This window comes from Myotis myotis, unplaced genomic scaffold (assembly GCF_014108235.1).
Source record: "Myotis myotis isolate mMyoMyo1 unplaced genomic scaffold, mMyoMyo1.p scaffold_m19_p_7, whole genome shotgun sequence".
Taxonomy (NCBI): Eukaryota; Metazoa; Chordata; class Mammalia; order Chiroptera; family Vespertilionidae; genus Myotis; species Myotis myotis.
Window position 1 is genome coordinate 62,937,452 of NW_023416379.1, and position 14,311 is coordinate 62,951,762.

The following is a 14,311-nucleotide window of genomic DNA, read 5'->3' on the forward strand; positions in this document are numbered from 1 at the left end:
ATTTTAAAAATAACTTCTGCTTCAGAGGATGTTTACAAATCTGGTAACAAATTTCAGGTGTGCCTGGGAAGATCCAGTAAAGTTTAATAGGTACCCAGGCACATTCAGCCATGTTTTTTGTCAGTGTAATCACAATTTACAGAGCAAGAGCAAGGAGACAATGAGTGAGGAACCCTGGGACTTAAAAATGTTTGAAAGGAGTACAGTGAGTATTAAGAAAGATTTTTTTTGAATTTTCATATTCAATATATTCTTTTGTACAGCATACTATTTATTTAACCAATATTTATTATGTGCCAGTTACTTAGTGTAGGTGCCGGGGATACATCAATGACCAAAATAAAATAGTTTTAAGCAGAGTCATTATCTAACAAGTTCTTAAAAGGATTACTGCTGTGTGGAATATTAAACTGTGTGGAAGAGCGGGAAGGAGGGAAACCAGTTTAAAAAGGCTTTTACGGGAATGCAGGCAAGAGATGATGATGGGTTGGCTTGGAGTGGCAAGATGAGAAGTGGTCAGACTCAGGTTATATTTTGAAGGTGCAGCCAATACCTTGGGGCTTGAAGGAAATTTCAGAGGAGAGCACTTGGAAATGAATGGAAAGAAGAATTCCATTTTTGGTTGTAATTTTGCGATGCCCGTTAGACATCTAAGTGGAGATGTCTGGAGTTAAAGGGAAAGGTCAGGGTAGAGAGTTGTCAGCACACAAATGGTGTTTTGTGGCACCAGATGGAATCCCAAAAGGGATTAATGTTTTTTAAAAAGCTGGTATTCTCAAATTTAGAGATTTTGAGGATGAGGAAACTAGAAGTAGCAGCTGCTGAAATAAAAGGACAGAAATTGTATATGGAAGGCTCATTAAGACAATATTTCAAACTGTAGTATACATGTTATAGTGTATGTATGGCTTACTTCCAAATAAAAAATTGGAAATATACATTGAGGGAGTGATCAAGTATGTTAAATGTTATTCATAGATGGTAGATGAAAATTGAGTTTGGTGATCCTAATAAGAGGAGTATAAGCCTGCCCCAAATGAAAAAAAAAAAAATTAGAAGAGGAAGGAAAGACAAGTATAAAGAAATCTGTTTTATTTTTAAGAGAAATGGGATGGTAACTGAAATCAAAGGAGTTTTATTTGTTTAATTTGGGAATGTGAGTGAATGATCCAGTAAAGAGGGGAAAATTATACTGTACTAAGTGACATGCAAATAAGGATCAGCATCTATTTTATGTGAATCTTTAGTTCTTTTTGGACAGAGCCGTAAGTGTCCTAGATCTATCACCCAATATATATCAGTTTTCTGTTGGTTAGCAGTTTACCCTCTTTAAGCAATCATAGGGGATTGGTAAGAAATTTACATAATCTCTTCTGAGAAGTTTACAGTCTAGTTCGCTAAGTGAAGAAATCATAAGAAAGCACATACAAGTTTAACAAATTATAGACAATCCACTTTTAAACATCCATATGCTCCAGCTATTGGCACCTGTAACTGTCCTCCAAGATTTGTTTACACTATGTAATGCAGAGGGGGGAAGAAACCCCGTCCTTTCAGTCCTAATCCAGGGAAGAGATGACTTGGATTATTTATAAATCTTAGTGGAGAGAACTTGAACTGGGCACAGGTAACTTGGTGGGTCTAACACTAAAGATCAGAATAATTTTAGTATTGTTTGTCTACACATTGCACCTATGCTGAACACATATGTCACTAGCTTCCTATTTGTATTGACAATGGTTTAATTAGAACTGAGTTTGTAAGAAGGTGAAAAGTATTGTAGTATAGGGTAGATAGTTTTACATTTACTAGTGCACACACTTGGGAGTGGGCACAAAGAATAAAGACGCTTGCAATGTAGCATTATATAAGCAAGATCGATGCAGGACACACTGACAACTTACCTGTTCAATAATTTCTTTGGCTAACAAACTCCAGTTATGGAAAGTGCCCTGTTGGACCTAAGACAGCAAGACTTGAGTTCAGATTTGCCATCCCATTCCTTGTCCCCCCTTAAAAAATTACCCCTCTTGCCCTAACCGGTTTGGCTCAGTGGATAGAGCATCGGTCTGCGGACTCAAGGGTCCCCAGGTTCGATTTCGGTCAAGGGCATATACCTTGGTTGCCGGCCACATCCCGGGTAGGGGGTGTGCAGGAGGCAGCTGATCGATGCTTCTCTCTCATGGATGTTGCTAACTCTCTATTCCTACCCCTTCCTCTCTGTAAAAAATCAATGAAATATATATTTTTTTAAAAATCCCCCTCTTTGCAGCGTTTTCCCAGGCACAGAGAAATGAGAGAACAGCTACCACAATTCTGGGACACTGTGGAAGAGCTTTTTTGCATGGGGGATTCTGCAGCATCCAGAGGTACAAGAAGATAAACGCAGGTCTTCACAGCATGTTCTCAGCACAAGGAACAATAAGGCCCTCGCAGCAGTTTCTTCGATGGAGAAAACTACCCGTGTAAGAGGAGTTATCCTTTTTGTTCCCAAATTCATCCGTTTTCACAGCTTATAGTTCGGCCAACCCAGGGCTCATTCAGCCTCCAAACGGGCTCAAAGGTTGCTCCAAGTTTTACGCCTTCTCGTTCAAACTACACACACTGACTTTCTAGGATAGCGTGGTCTCACAATAATCTTACCCTAGCGAGTTACAAGAGCGAGTAACACCCCACTCCCCGAGTCTCTGGTCCCAACAGTCATTGCTTTCCCCAGCCAGCGGGGGAGCGGGGGGAGGGGAGGCGTCCGACAGGCTGGGAACGAGATGAGGGGGCCGAACGGCCAGCTGGCTAGAGCGGTCACCGTGCCGCCGCGCTCGCTGTTCTTCCGCTCTCTATGGTTAGGAGCTCCAGCCTTTCCCCCGCCCAACCGGAAATACTTAGGACCCCTGACGTTTGCGCATGCCCAGAAGGTAGTTCCGGTTCCGGTGTGACGTTAGGCGTTCCGGGCGTTTAGTAGTCGCGGTTGGTGGGCAATAACTGAGCCAACATGTTGCGGAATCTGCTGGTGAGGAGCTCTTCGGCCTGCAGTCGCGATGGGGGGCGGGAGCGTTGGGAGAGGAGGCTAAGGGACCGCGACCGACTCCCAAGTCTGTTCTGAGAGGGAAGGTGGGAGAGGAGGGCGGCTTCTTGGGTCACCTTGGTCCGCGTCCTTTTCTCCTGACGTTGCTTTCCCTTCGCCCCAGTCCCTGCTGGGTGTATGTAGGGAGAGGAGAAGCTGGGAAAGTGAGCACGGGAGTGTTAGTTAGATAAGCCTTGTTGTTGTTCCCTCGCCGCCCCTCACTCTGAGGGACTTCGATGAGTTTAGTAGCTCTGATGTGAGTAACCAAGGTCCGCGGGGGAAGGTTCTGCTACCCGAAGCCTCAGACAGAAAGGTGTTCCTCTATTACTGAAAGGGGGTAGGCTTCAGAGGTTCGGAGCTTCCTGAGCATCAGATTTCGGTTAGAAAAGCAAGTCGTCCAGTTTCGGGTGGGACTTGAGGAGCGGTCGTGGTGGCAGTGCCCTGTCGCTTCCTGCAGACGGCCCCGCAGTGCCCTTCAGCCCTCCCCCGGCTTCGGCATGTGCGTTATTTCTCCAGATTTGCGCAAAGGAAAGTGAAACAGTGGTCACCTTCTTCTGTAACAATAAAAAAGGTTTTACTTCGTTTTGTAATATATTTTAGAAAGTGGAATTTCTTTCATTATTTATTTAATTCAACTGGATATAATGCAGGTCTCCTTTTTAAAAGATTTATGTCTTATTAAAGATTTTTTAAGAAAAATGTGATGAGAAGCATCTTAGGAACCATGCTAGTTTATTTTGAGATCAAGTAATAGATTTTTAATATGGTAAAGCATTAAATGAAAACATTTGAGCTTTATTCGTGTATTTTGTAATCATTTTTTGTTTCTGTAATATTTATTATATCAGTATGTTTTCTTCAAGAATTACATAATAATATTGGTTCAATTCAGGTCAAGGTCATGTTTGTTTGCTTATTTGTTTTTGCTCAGAATTCGCATGAATTGCTTCTTGAATGTGGTCTTTGGAGAAGGCAGAATGCAGTATAAAGAGCAGAGGATGGCCAACACATTGGGAAACCTGGGTGTTGGTTTATAACTTTGTTACTGACAAATTGGATAGATTTTAACCCTCACTTTCCCTCTTCTGTAATTGTGCAGATTGTACATGGATGGTTTTGAAGGTTTCTGTAAGCCTTATGTTTAATATGTTTAATATGTCTGGATTTTTAATTTCAGGCCCTTCGTCAGATTTCCCAGAGGACCATAAGTACTGCTTCACGCAGGCAGTTTGAAAATAAAGTTCGAGAGAAACAAAAGCTATTTCAGGTACTGAAGTATTTTATAAAGAGATTTTTACTTAAAATAATATGATTACCAAAAGGTAAAGATAGGAAGTAAATCTGGAGATGTCTAGTTATTAGTGAATCTGTTGTATTTAGCAAAAGAATAATATAAGAAATTGTGAGCATTTGCTGTATCTAGGAGGCCCTTGAGGAAGCAGAACAAATTAGGGAGACAGGGACACTTTCTTTGGAGGAATCACATCGTGTAGTTGCACAGGAATAGGCAAATAGACAATAGGAAGGGCCCAGAATAGATATTTATACATCTGTCTGTCTATCTATCTATCTATCTATCTATCTATCTATCTATCTATATATGTGTATAGATAGATAGATAGATGTATGAATTTAATACATGTTATATCAGTGGAAAAAGTGATATCATGGGTATTGAAAAAATTGGCTATTTTAAAGGAAGAAAAGTTACATCCCTTCTATATTGTATCTTAAAAGATAAATTGCAGATATAAAAGCCTCTCAAAAAAGTTAGAAGAAAATATAGGAGATATTTCTTTTTTTCCCCACCAGTTTGGTTGAGATATGATTGACAAAAATTCTATATGTTTAGGTTGTACCTGATTTTTTTAAGGTATACAATCTGATGTTTAATGTATCTGATGATTACCACAATCAAGTTAATTAACACATCCATCACCTCATGTAGTTATTTTTTGGTGTGGTTGTGTAGAGCACTAAAGAAATACTATCTTAGCAAATTTCAAGTATACAATACAGTATTACTAACTACTATAATCACCATAGGAGATTATTTTATATAATTGTAGGGTGGGAAGAAGGCTTTCTAAGGAAGCTTTAAAGGAGAAAATTTGCAAGATTTGGTGACATAAACATTTTAAATGCATTTAGTTTACAAAAGGCAACTGACAAATTGAGAACAAATTTTAAAAATATAACAAATGTTTCAATGCAAATAAAAATTACAAGTTCATAACACCTCCCCCCCACCCCCCTCTACAATTATCAAATGTTTAGAAAGCTTTAAAATATTATGTTAGCTAGGTGTGGGAGATAGGTACATTCAATACTATTACCTAGCATGTATTCAAACACAATACTTGGATACATGCTAGATAGTAGTATAATTAATACAACGTTTAAGAGAATATTTCAAAGTATTATTAAAAACAAATTACATACCCTGTCATCTAGGACTCCCACTTTTAAGAATCATTCCTACAGACATAGTAGCATAAATATTTACAAATAGGAAAAAGGCTATTCATTATGGAATTTTAATTTCAAAACACCCCAATAATTTAAATACCCATTAATAGAGGACTGGTTAATTCAATTATATTTTTGTACAGTGGAATGCTAGTAACTATTAAAAGGAATGAGGTCGGTTTAAATGGACTATAAGAAAATGCTTTTTAAGATATCATAAGCAAAAAATAGTATGTGGAAGATGATTATATAGCATAACCTCATTTTGTATTTTAAGCACATAGATATATAAATTAGAAGATATGACAGTATTAAGCATTAAAGAAAATTTTAAGGATATGCACCATACTGTTAATAGGTGTTTCTCATGAGGAGAAACTCAGTGAGATAGAGTAGTTTACCTTTGTAAGTAATCTACTTGATTTTTTGTTTTGTTTTATTGTGATCTTTGGTTTTTTGCAAATAAAATTTTAAGTGATAAAAAGTTGGACCATCTATACTACATAAAAATAGAATAGTTACATTTAACAAATGTATTAAATATTTACTCTATGACAGGTGCTGAACTAGGCATTGAGGCTATAGATTTAGGGTTATAAACCAAAACCCCTTCCCTTTTAGAAATTATTTACTTTTTTTAATAATTCTTTATTGTTTAAAGTATTACACATGACCCCCTTTTTCCCCCATTGACCCTCTCCAGCCTGCCCCCACCCCTGCTCAGGCCCTCACCATCCCTTTGTCTGTGTCCATAGGCCATGCATATAGGCAAACAAGGTCCTTGGTTGATTACCCCCACCCACCAACTGTTCCCACCTGCCTTCCCTCTGAGATTCCGCACTCTGTTCCATGCTTCCATGTCTCTGGATCCACTACATTCATCAGTTTATTTCGTTGCTTAGATTCCACATATAAGTGAGATCATGTGATACTTGTCTTTCTCTGACTGACTTATTTCACGTAGCATGATACGCTCCAGGTCCCTCCATGCTGTCTCAAAGGGCAAGAGACTCCTCATTTTTACTGCTGCTTAGTATTCCATGGTATAAATGTACCACAGCTTTTACTTGGGCTGTTTCCAGATCTTAGCTATTGTAAATTGTGCTGCTATGAACATAGTGGTACATACATTCTTTCTGATTGGTGTTTCAGGTTTCTTAGGATATATTCCTAGAAGTGGGATCATTGGGTCAAATGGCAGTTCCATATTTATTTTTTTTGAGGAAACTCCATACTGTTTTCCATCATGGTTGCACCAGACTGCATTCCCAATAGCAGTGTTCTAGGGTTCCCTTTTCTCCACATCCTTGCCAGCACTTGTCACTTGTTGATTTGTTGATGGTAGCCATTCTGACAGGTGATACCTCATTGTCATTTTAATTTTCATCTCTGATGATCACTTACTTTGAGCATTTTTTCATGTCTCTTGGCCATCTGTATGTCCACTTTGGGGAAGTGTCTATTTAGGTCCATTGCCCATTTTTTAATTGGATTGTTTATCTTCCTTTTGTTAAGTTATGAGTTCCTTATATATTTTGGACATTAACCCTTTATCAGATGTATCATTGCCAAATATGTTCTCCCCTAGAGTGGGCTCCCTTTTCGTTTTGTTATTGGTTCCTTTTGCTGTGTAGTTTTTTATTTTGAAGTAGTCCCTTTGTTTATTTTCTCCTTAGTTTCCTTTGCCCTAGGACAGTGATGGCGAACCTATGACACATGTGTCAGAGGTGACACGTGAACTCATTTTTTTGGTTGATTTTTCTTTGTTAAATGGCATTTAAATCTACACTAATAAAAGAGAAACATGGTAATTAGTGTCACTCCACTACCCTTCCCATTGGCTAATCCCCCTGTCACTCACAGAGTAGGGCCGAGATATGCAAATTAACTGGCAGCCAAGATGGCGGCCGGCAGCCAGGCAGCTGATGCGAACAGGGAGGCTTGCTTGCTTCAGTGACGGAGGACTCCAACGTTCCCCGCCTTATTTGCCGGCCTCTCAGCTGCAACTCTAAGCAACTATGTTGCTTACTCAGCGGGGCTTCAGCCAGCCAGACCGCAACATTGTATCAAATACAGACGGTAAACAAAGGCCAGAAACCTGTTTTCAGCAGCCAAGGCCTCAGAGCTAAAACTGGCCCAGAATTAAAAAAAAAAAAAAAAAAAAAAGGAAAAAAAGGAGCGGTTGGGAGCTTCAGTCCCAGCCTGAAAACAGCCCTCAGCCCCTCAGCCAGACTGGCCAGGCACCCCAGTGGGGACCCCCACCCTGAAAGGTGTGTGACCAGCTGCAAACAGCCATCATCCCCTCACCCAGGCTGACCAGGCACCCCAGTGGGGAACCCCACCCTGAAGGGTGTGTGACCAGCTGCAAACAGCCCTCAGCCCCTCAGCCAGACTGGCCAGGCACCCCAGTGGGGAACCCCACGCTGATCCAGGACACCCTTCAGGGCAAACCAGCCAGCCCCACCCATGCACCAGGCCTCTATTCTATATAGTAAAAGGGTAATATGCCTCCCAGCACTGGGATCAGCGGAGCTGAGAGGCCTCCCGGCACCGGGATCAGCGTGACAGGGGGCAGCGCCCAAACCCCCTGATCGCCCTGCAGCTCTGTGTGTGACAGGGGGCGGGGCCCAAACTCCCCCGCCCCCCACAAGCCCTGCTCTGTGTGTGACGGGGTAGAGCCATAACCTCCCCATTGGCCCTGCCCTGAGTATGAGAGTGGCGGCGCCCCAACCCCCTGATAGGCCCTGCTCTGTGCGTGACAGGGGGTGGCGCCGCAACCTCCAACCTCCCCATCGACCCTGCCTTGAGTGTGACAGGGGGCGGTGCCCCAACCCCCCAGTCAGCCCTACCCTGAGCGTGACTGAGGGTGGCATCACAACCTCCCAATCCGCCCTGCTCTGCATGACAGGGGGCAGCACCCCAACTCCCCAATTGGCCCTGCTCTGAGCCCGACCAGGGGCTGCACCTAGGGATTGGGCCTGCCCTCTGTCACCCGGGAGCAGGCCTAAGCCAGCAGGTCGTTATCTCCCGAGAGGTCCCAGACTGCAAGAGGGCACAGGCCGATCTGAGGGACCCCCTCTTCCCCCGAGTGCACAAATTTTTGTGCACTGGGCCTCTAGTATATAAAATAAATATCAAAAAATTTCTATATGTGACACGGCACCAGAGTTAAGTTAGGGTTTTTCAAAATGTTGACACACCGAGCTCAAAAGGTTTGCCATCACTGCCCTAGGAGATGTATCTGTAAACATATTGCTATGAGAGATATCTGAGATTTTGCTGCCTATGGTTTCTTCTAGGATTTTTATGGTTTCCTGACTTACATTTAGGTCTTTTATTCATTTTAAGTTTATTTTTGTGTATGGTGTAAGTTACGGCTAGTTTCATTTTTTTTTGCATGTATCTGTCCAATTTTCCCAGCACCATTTATTGAAGAGACTGTCTTGACTCCATTGTATGCACTTGCCTCCTTTGTCAAATATTAATTGAGCATAATGGCTTGGGTCGATTTCTGGGGACTCTGTTCTGTTCCATTGAAATATATGCCTGTTCTTATGACAGTACCAGGCTGTTTTGATTACGGTGACTTTGTAGTATAATTTGGAATCTGGTATTATGATTCCTCCAGGTTTGTTTTTTTTCCTCAAGATTGCTGCAGCTATTCAGGATCTTTTTTGATTCCATATACATTTTTGGAGTATTTGTTGTAGATCTATGAAATATGCTATTGGTATTTTAATAGGGATTGCATTGAATCTTTAGGTTGCCTTGGCTAGTATGGACATTTAAATGATGTTGATTCTACCAATCCCTGAATACGGTATATTCTTCCACTTGTTTATATTTTCTTCTAACTCTTTTTCAACGTCCTGTAGTTTTCCAAGTACAGGTCTTTTGCCTCCTTGGTTAAGCTTATTTCTAAGTATCTTAATTTTTTGTTGTAGTGGTAAATGGGATTGTTTGTTTAGTTTCTCTTTATGAGAATTCCTTATTGGTGTATAAAAAAGCCATCGATTTTTGGGTGTTGATTTTGTATCCTGTTTCATTGCCAAATTCATTTATTAAATGTAGTAGTATTTTATTGGAGTCTTTAGAGTTTTTTATGTACAATATCATGTCATCTGCGAATAATAAGAATTTTACTTCCTCCTTTCCAGTTTGGATGCTTTTTATTTCTTGTCTGATCGCTGTGGCTAGGATTTCCAGTACTATCCTCCTATATAATAAAAGGCTAACATGCAAATTGTCCCCTTGACCGGGAGTTCGACCAGGGGGCAGGGCCGGCTGGGCCGGCTGGACAATTCCCATGGCCCCTCCCCTGTGCTGGCCCTGCCCCAATCGCTCCCCCCCCCTACACACACACCCCCACCACAATCGGAGGTGGGGCTGGCCGGCCAACCTCCTGCGTCCCCTCCCCCCAACTGACCCAGCCAGATTGGCCCCAATCGGGGCGGGCCCGCTGGACCCCACCCATGCAGAAATTCGTGCACTGGGCTTCTAGTGTTGAATAAGAGTGGTGAAAGCAGACATCCGTGTATTGTTCCTGTTCTTAGGGGAAGTGCTTTTCGTTTTTCCTCATTGAGTATGATGTTTGCTGTAGGTTTGTCTTATATGGCCTTTATAATGTTGAGAAGTGTTTCCTCTATTCTCACTTTGCAGAGAGTTTTTATCAGAAATGGGTGTGGATTTTGTTGAATGCTTTTTCTGCATCTATTGATATGATCATGTGATTTTTGTCTTTCAGTTTGTTTATGTGATGTATCACATTTATTGATTTGCAAATATTGTACTAGCCTTGCATCCCTGGAATAAATCCCACTTGGTCATGATGTATGATCTTTTTAATATATTACTGGATCTAATTTGCTAATATTTTGTTGAGGATTTTAATATCTATGTTCATCAGGGATGTTGGCCTGTAATTCTTTCTTTTTAGTGTCTTTATCTGGTTTTGGGATTAGGATAATGCTGGCCTCATAAAAAGAACTTGGAAGTGTTCCTTCCTCTTGGATTTTTTGTAATAGTTTGAGGAGGATAGGTGATAGTTCTTTGAATGTTTGGTAAAAGTCCCCTGTGAAGCTGCCTGGACCTTGGCTTTTGTTTGCTTACTGCTTCTATTTCATGAGTTGTTAATTAGCCTATTCAGATTTTCTGATTCTTCCTCATTCAGTTTTGGGAGATTGTATTTTTCTAGTAATTTGTCCATTTCATCCACATTGTCCCGCTTGTTGGCATATAGTTTTTCATAGTATTTCCTTACAATCCTATTTCTGTGGTGTCATTGGTTACTTCTCCGCTTTTGTTTCTGCTTTTATTTATTTGGGTCCTCTCTCTTTGTTTCTTTGATGAGTCTGGCTAATGGTTATCAATCTTGTTTATCCTTTCAAAGAACAAGCTCTTGGTTTATTGATTTTTCTGTATTGTTTTTTTAGTCTCTGTCATTTATTTCTGCTCTTATCTGTATTATTTCTTTCCTTCTACTTACTCTGGGCTTTTCTTGAGTTATTTAAGTTGTAGGGTTAAATAGTTTATTGTTAATTTTTCTTGTTTGTTTGTTTGTTTGTTTGTTTATTTATTTATTTATTTTGAGGTAGGCCTGTACTGCTATGACTGCTTTTGCTGTTTCCCAGAGATTTTGGGTTGTTGTGTGTTCATTTTCATTTGTTTCCAGGAAGTTTGTGATTTCATTCTTGATCATGTTGGTAACCCATTCATTGTTTAATAACATGCTATTTAGCCTCCATGTTTTTGGGTGTTTTTACTGGAGTTGATTTCTAATTTCATTCTATTGTGATCTGACAAGATGCTTGCTATGACTTCAATCTTCTTGAACTTGTAGAGACTAATTTTATGTCCTAACATGTGGTCTATCTTTGTGAATGATCCATGTGCACTTGAGAAGAATGTATTCTGCAGCTTTGGGGTGAAATGTTCTAGAAATATCAATTAAATCCACCTGATCCAGTGTGTCCTTTAGAGTCACTGTTTCCTTGTTAAATTTTTGTCTGGAAGATCTATTTAGTGTAGTCAGCGGGGTGTTGAAGTCTTTTTATATATTTAGGTGCTCCTATATTGGGTGCATATATGTTTACCACGGTTATATCCTCCTGTTGGATAGTCCCTTTAGTATTATGTAGTGACCTTTGTTGTCTCTTGTGATGGCCTTCATTTTGAAGTCTGTTTTGTTGGATATGAGTATTGCTACTCCAGCTTTTTTTCCTTTTCCATTTGAAAGGAAAATTTTTTTCCATCCCTTCACTTTCATCTTGTGTGTGTCTTTTGTTCTGAAGTGGGTCTCTTGTAGACAGCATATAGTTGGGTCATGTTTTTGTATCCATTCAGGTATCCTACACCTTTTGATTGGAGCATTTAATCCATTTACATTTAAGGTTATTATTGATAGGTACTTATTTATTGCCATTTTAATTCTGTATGGCTAGGTTTCTCTCTCTGGTTCTTCTCATTACAGCAGTCCATTTAGCATTTCAGGTAATGCTATCTTGGTGGTTATGTACTACTTTAGCCTTTTTTTTTTTAATCTGGGAAGCTCTTTATTTGACCATGTATTTTGATTTTTCTTTTTGGTTCTCTGATTGATTTTTTTCAACCCTTCTCCAGGGAGTCTTCCATTGATTACTCAGGAAGTTTTTCTGTATTTTAGTTGTAATTCCAGTTTGGTCCTGGGAGCATGTCCATGTAGCATCCAATTACTCCGCCACCATTTTTAATCTCTGCCTTTATTTTAAAGAATAAAAAAATCTTCTCTTTGAATCTAAAATGTGATGATTACTAATATTTGTAATTAAGTTGATGAACTCAATGAATATATTTTCATATCATTGACATTTGTATTTTATATATTCCATGGAAAGAACATCTTTATTGGATCTCAAATTAACTTTAAAAGAAAGTGTTGACTTTAGAAGTTCTTATTTTAAAAGTAGTGGTAGGAGTAGTAGTAGTAGTAGTAGTAGTAGTAGTAGAAGTAGAGAAAAATCAGGAAAATTGTAGTTCTTTTTAATTTTGAAATTTAAAATATTTAAATTCTAGCCACTTAATTTTATATGAATGAATTAATCTTTTTGTTAATATTATTTTTTTTTTAACTTAGGAGGATGATGGAATTCCAGTGCATCTAAAGGGTGGGGTAGCTGATGCCCTCCTGTATAGAGCTACCATGATTCTTACAGTTGGTGGTAAGACATTTGAAATGCATATAGAAAAGTAATAGTAAGGATAACTAACAATTTCATTGCTTTTACTATACCAGTATTTTTAAAATATTATTTCTTATTAAATTCATTGGGATGTCATTCATTAATATTATATATTTCAAGTATACAATTTTATAATACATCGTCTGTATATAGCATGCTATGCCAGTATTTTAACACAGGCACTCTTTCTCTAGAATCTGAGATCTTACTGCTTTGCTCTAAGGATTCAAGAGGGTGATTGGTACATATTGTATAAGAACATTTTAATGTCTTTAACAAATAAACCAGTAAAGTTTGATGATTGGCTTTCCATGTGCCACTGGTGGCCCTGCAGGCCTTTGGAGGAATCAAAGGCATCTACTCTACCCCATCTCCCGTAAGGGGCTTTTAAACACATTTTGTGATACATAATAAAAAAATTTTACATCTCAATTTGTACACACTAATACTTATTACTATATGCAAAGTGCTTTGACATTTTTTTCTGTGGATTAGGCAGGTCCATTATTCAGTATTAGCAGTGTAATACACAAAATGGTATAGTAGGAGCAGAGTTATAAATTTCTAGTTATTAACTATTCTTGGTTATTTTAAAATTATATATCATGTTCCTTGGTTTTACATTGGCAATACACTTTAGGGAAAGCTTGTGTATTTTTACCTTTTGTTGGTTTTTTAATCATTCTTAGCTTTCTCAAGCATTCTTAGATGAGTATGGAAATTACCTTTATATATGTTCTTAATTTTATTTAAAAATTTTTGTTTTTAAGATGACAAATACATTATTGCACTGTATCTAGCACTTTGTGTAGAAGTTAAGTAATATTGAAACTAGAATAAATATTTATATACAGGGTGACTTAAAAAATGTATACACATTTTAATAGCTGGTAGCGCAATTTTGAAAATGAAATTAAAATGTATTTTAATAAACACTGCCTGTATAGTTATTCAGAGTATGCGTATACATTTTTAAGTTCTTCTTGTGTTTCTTTTATTTTTTTAGGAACAATTTATGCCATATATCAGCTGGCTTTGGCTTCATTTCCAAAGAAGCAGGGTTGACTTCAGTTATCCTCCCAGCAATCAGCTGGTTCAATTTCATTCAGCTCTCTATGGACCAGTAAGCTGACAATAACTGAGTTCTTCTTTGGGATCAATATTTATTGACTTGTATTAACTGCCACCAATAAAGCAATCTTTACCATGCTTTGTCCTATTTTATCACACTTTAATATACATATACCAATAATTATTAGCTTTTGGTCAGTATTATAAATTTTAGATAAGGAGCAAAAAATTATTCTTTTGTCATTAAGGTTGTATAAAGTACCATTGTGATTTTTTTTAGTGAAATTTTATTTTTAGCAGCTCAGAATTACACAATGGAATGACCTTCAGCTTTAATTGAGCTTGAAGTCCTGCCCCCAATCTACTATATCCTGGGATATGCTAATACCTGACGTTAGTGGAAGCAGGCATTTTCGGTGCATGGGGTTCAAGTTTTTTGTGTGTTTTTTTCCCCCTTTATTAGCTACGTGAATGTATAGTTAAATACTGGTTG

The 14,311-nt window shown here is 38.9% G+C and overlaps 1 protein-coding gene across 2 annotated transcripts; it reads left to right on the top strand.

Annotated features, from left to right (window-relative positions):
- Positions 1 to 2,285: 2,285 nt before the first annotated feature.
- Positions 2,286 to 13,956, top strand: LOC118660137 (cytochrome c oxidase subunit 7A2, mitochondrial). Of its 2 annotated transcripts, none has more exons than XM_036317241.1 (4): positions 2,286 to 2,465; positions 4,239 to 4,328; positions 12,642 to 12,726; positions 13,754 to 13,956. In XM_036317241.1, exons 1-4 carry the CDS (start codon positions 2,448 to 2,450, stop codon positions 13,810 to 13,812), a joined length of 252 nt encoding a protein of 83 aa, XP_036173134.1. In that variant the 5' UTR covers positions 2,286 to 2,447; the 3' UTR covers positions 13,813 to 13,956. The 2 variants fall into 2 exon arrangements, with proteins under 2 accessions (XP_036173134.1, XP_036173133.1); XM_036317240.1 differs by lacking the exon at positions 2,286 to 2,465 and adding an exon at positions 2,857 to 3,007.
- The last annotated feature ends 355 nt before the right edge of the window (positions 13,957 to 14,311 follow it).

What these genes read in the sequence shown, in the direction of transcription:
- LOC118660137 (XM_036317241.1), top strand. An exon ending in AGAAACAAAAGCTATTTCAG is followed by an intron (nt 4,329 to 12,641) that starts GTACTGAAGTAT and finishes TTTTTAACTTAG; the next exon opens with GAGGATGATGGAATTCCAGT. An exon ending in CATGATTCTTACAGTTGGTG is followed by an intron (nt 12,727 to 13,753) that starts GTAAGACATTTG and finishes TTATTTTTTTAG; the next exon opens with GAACAATTTATGCCATATAT.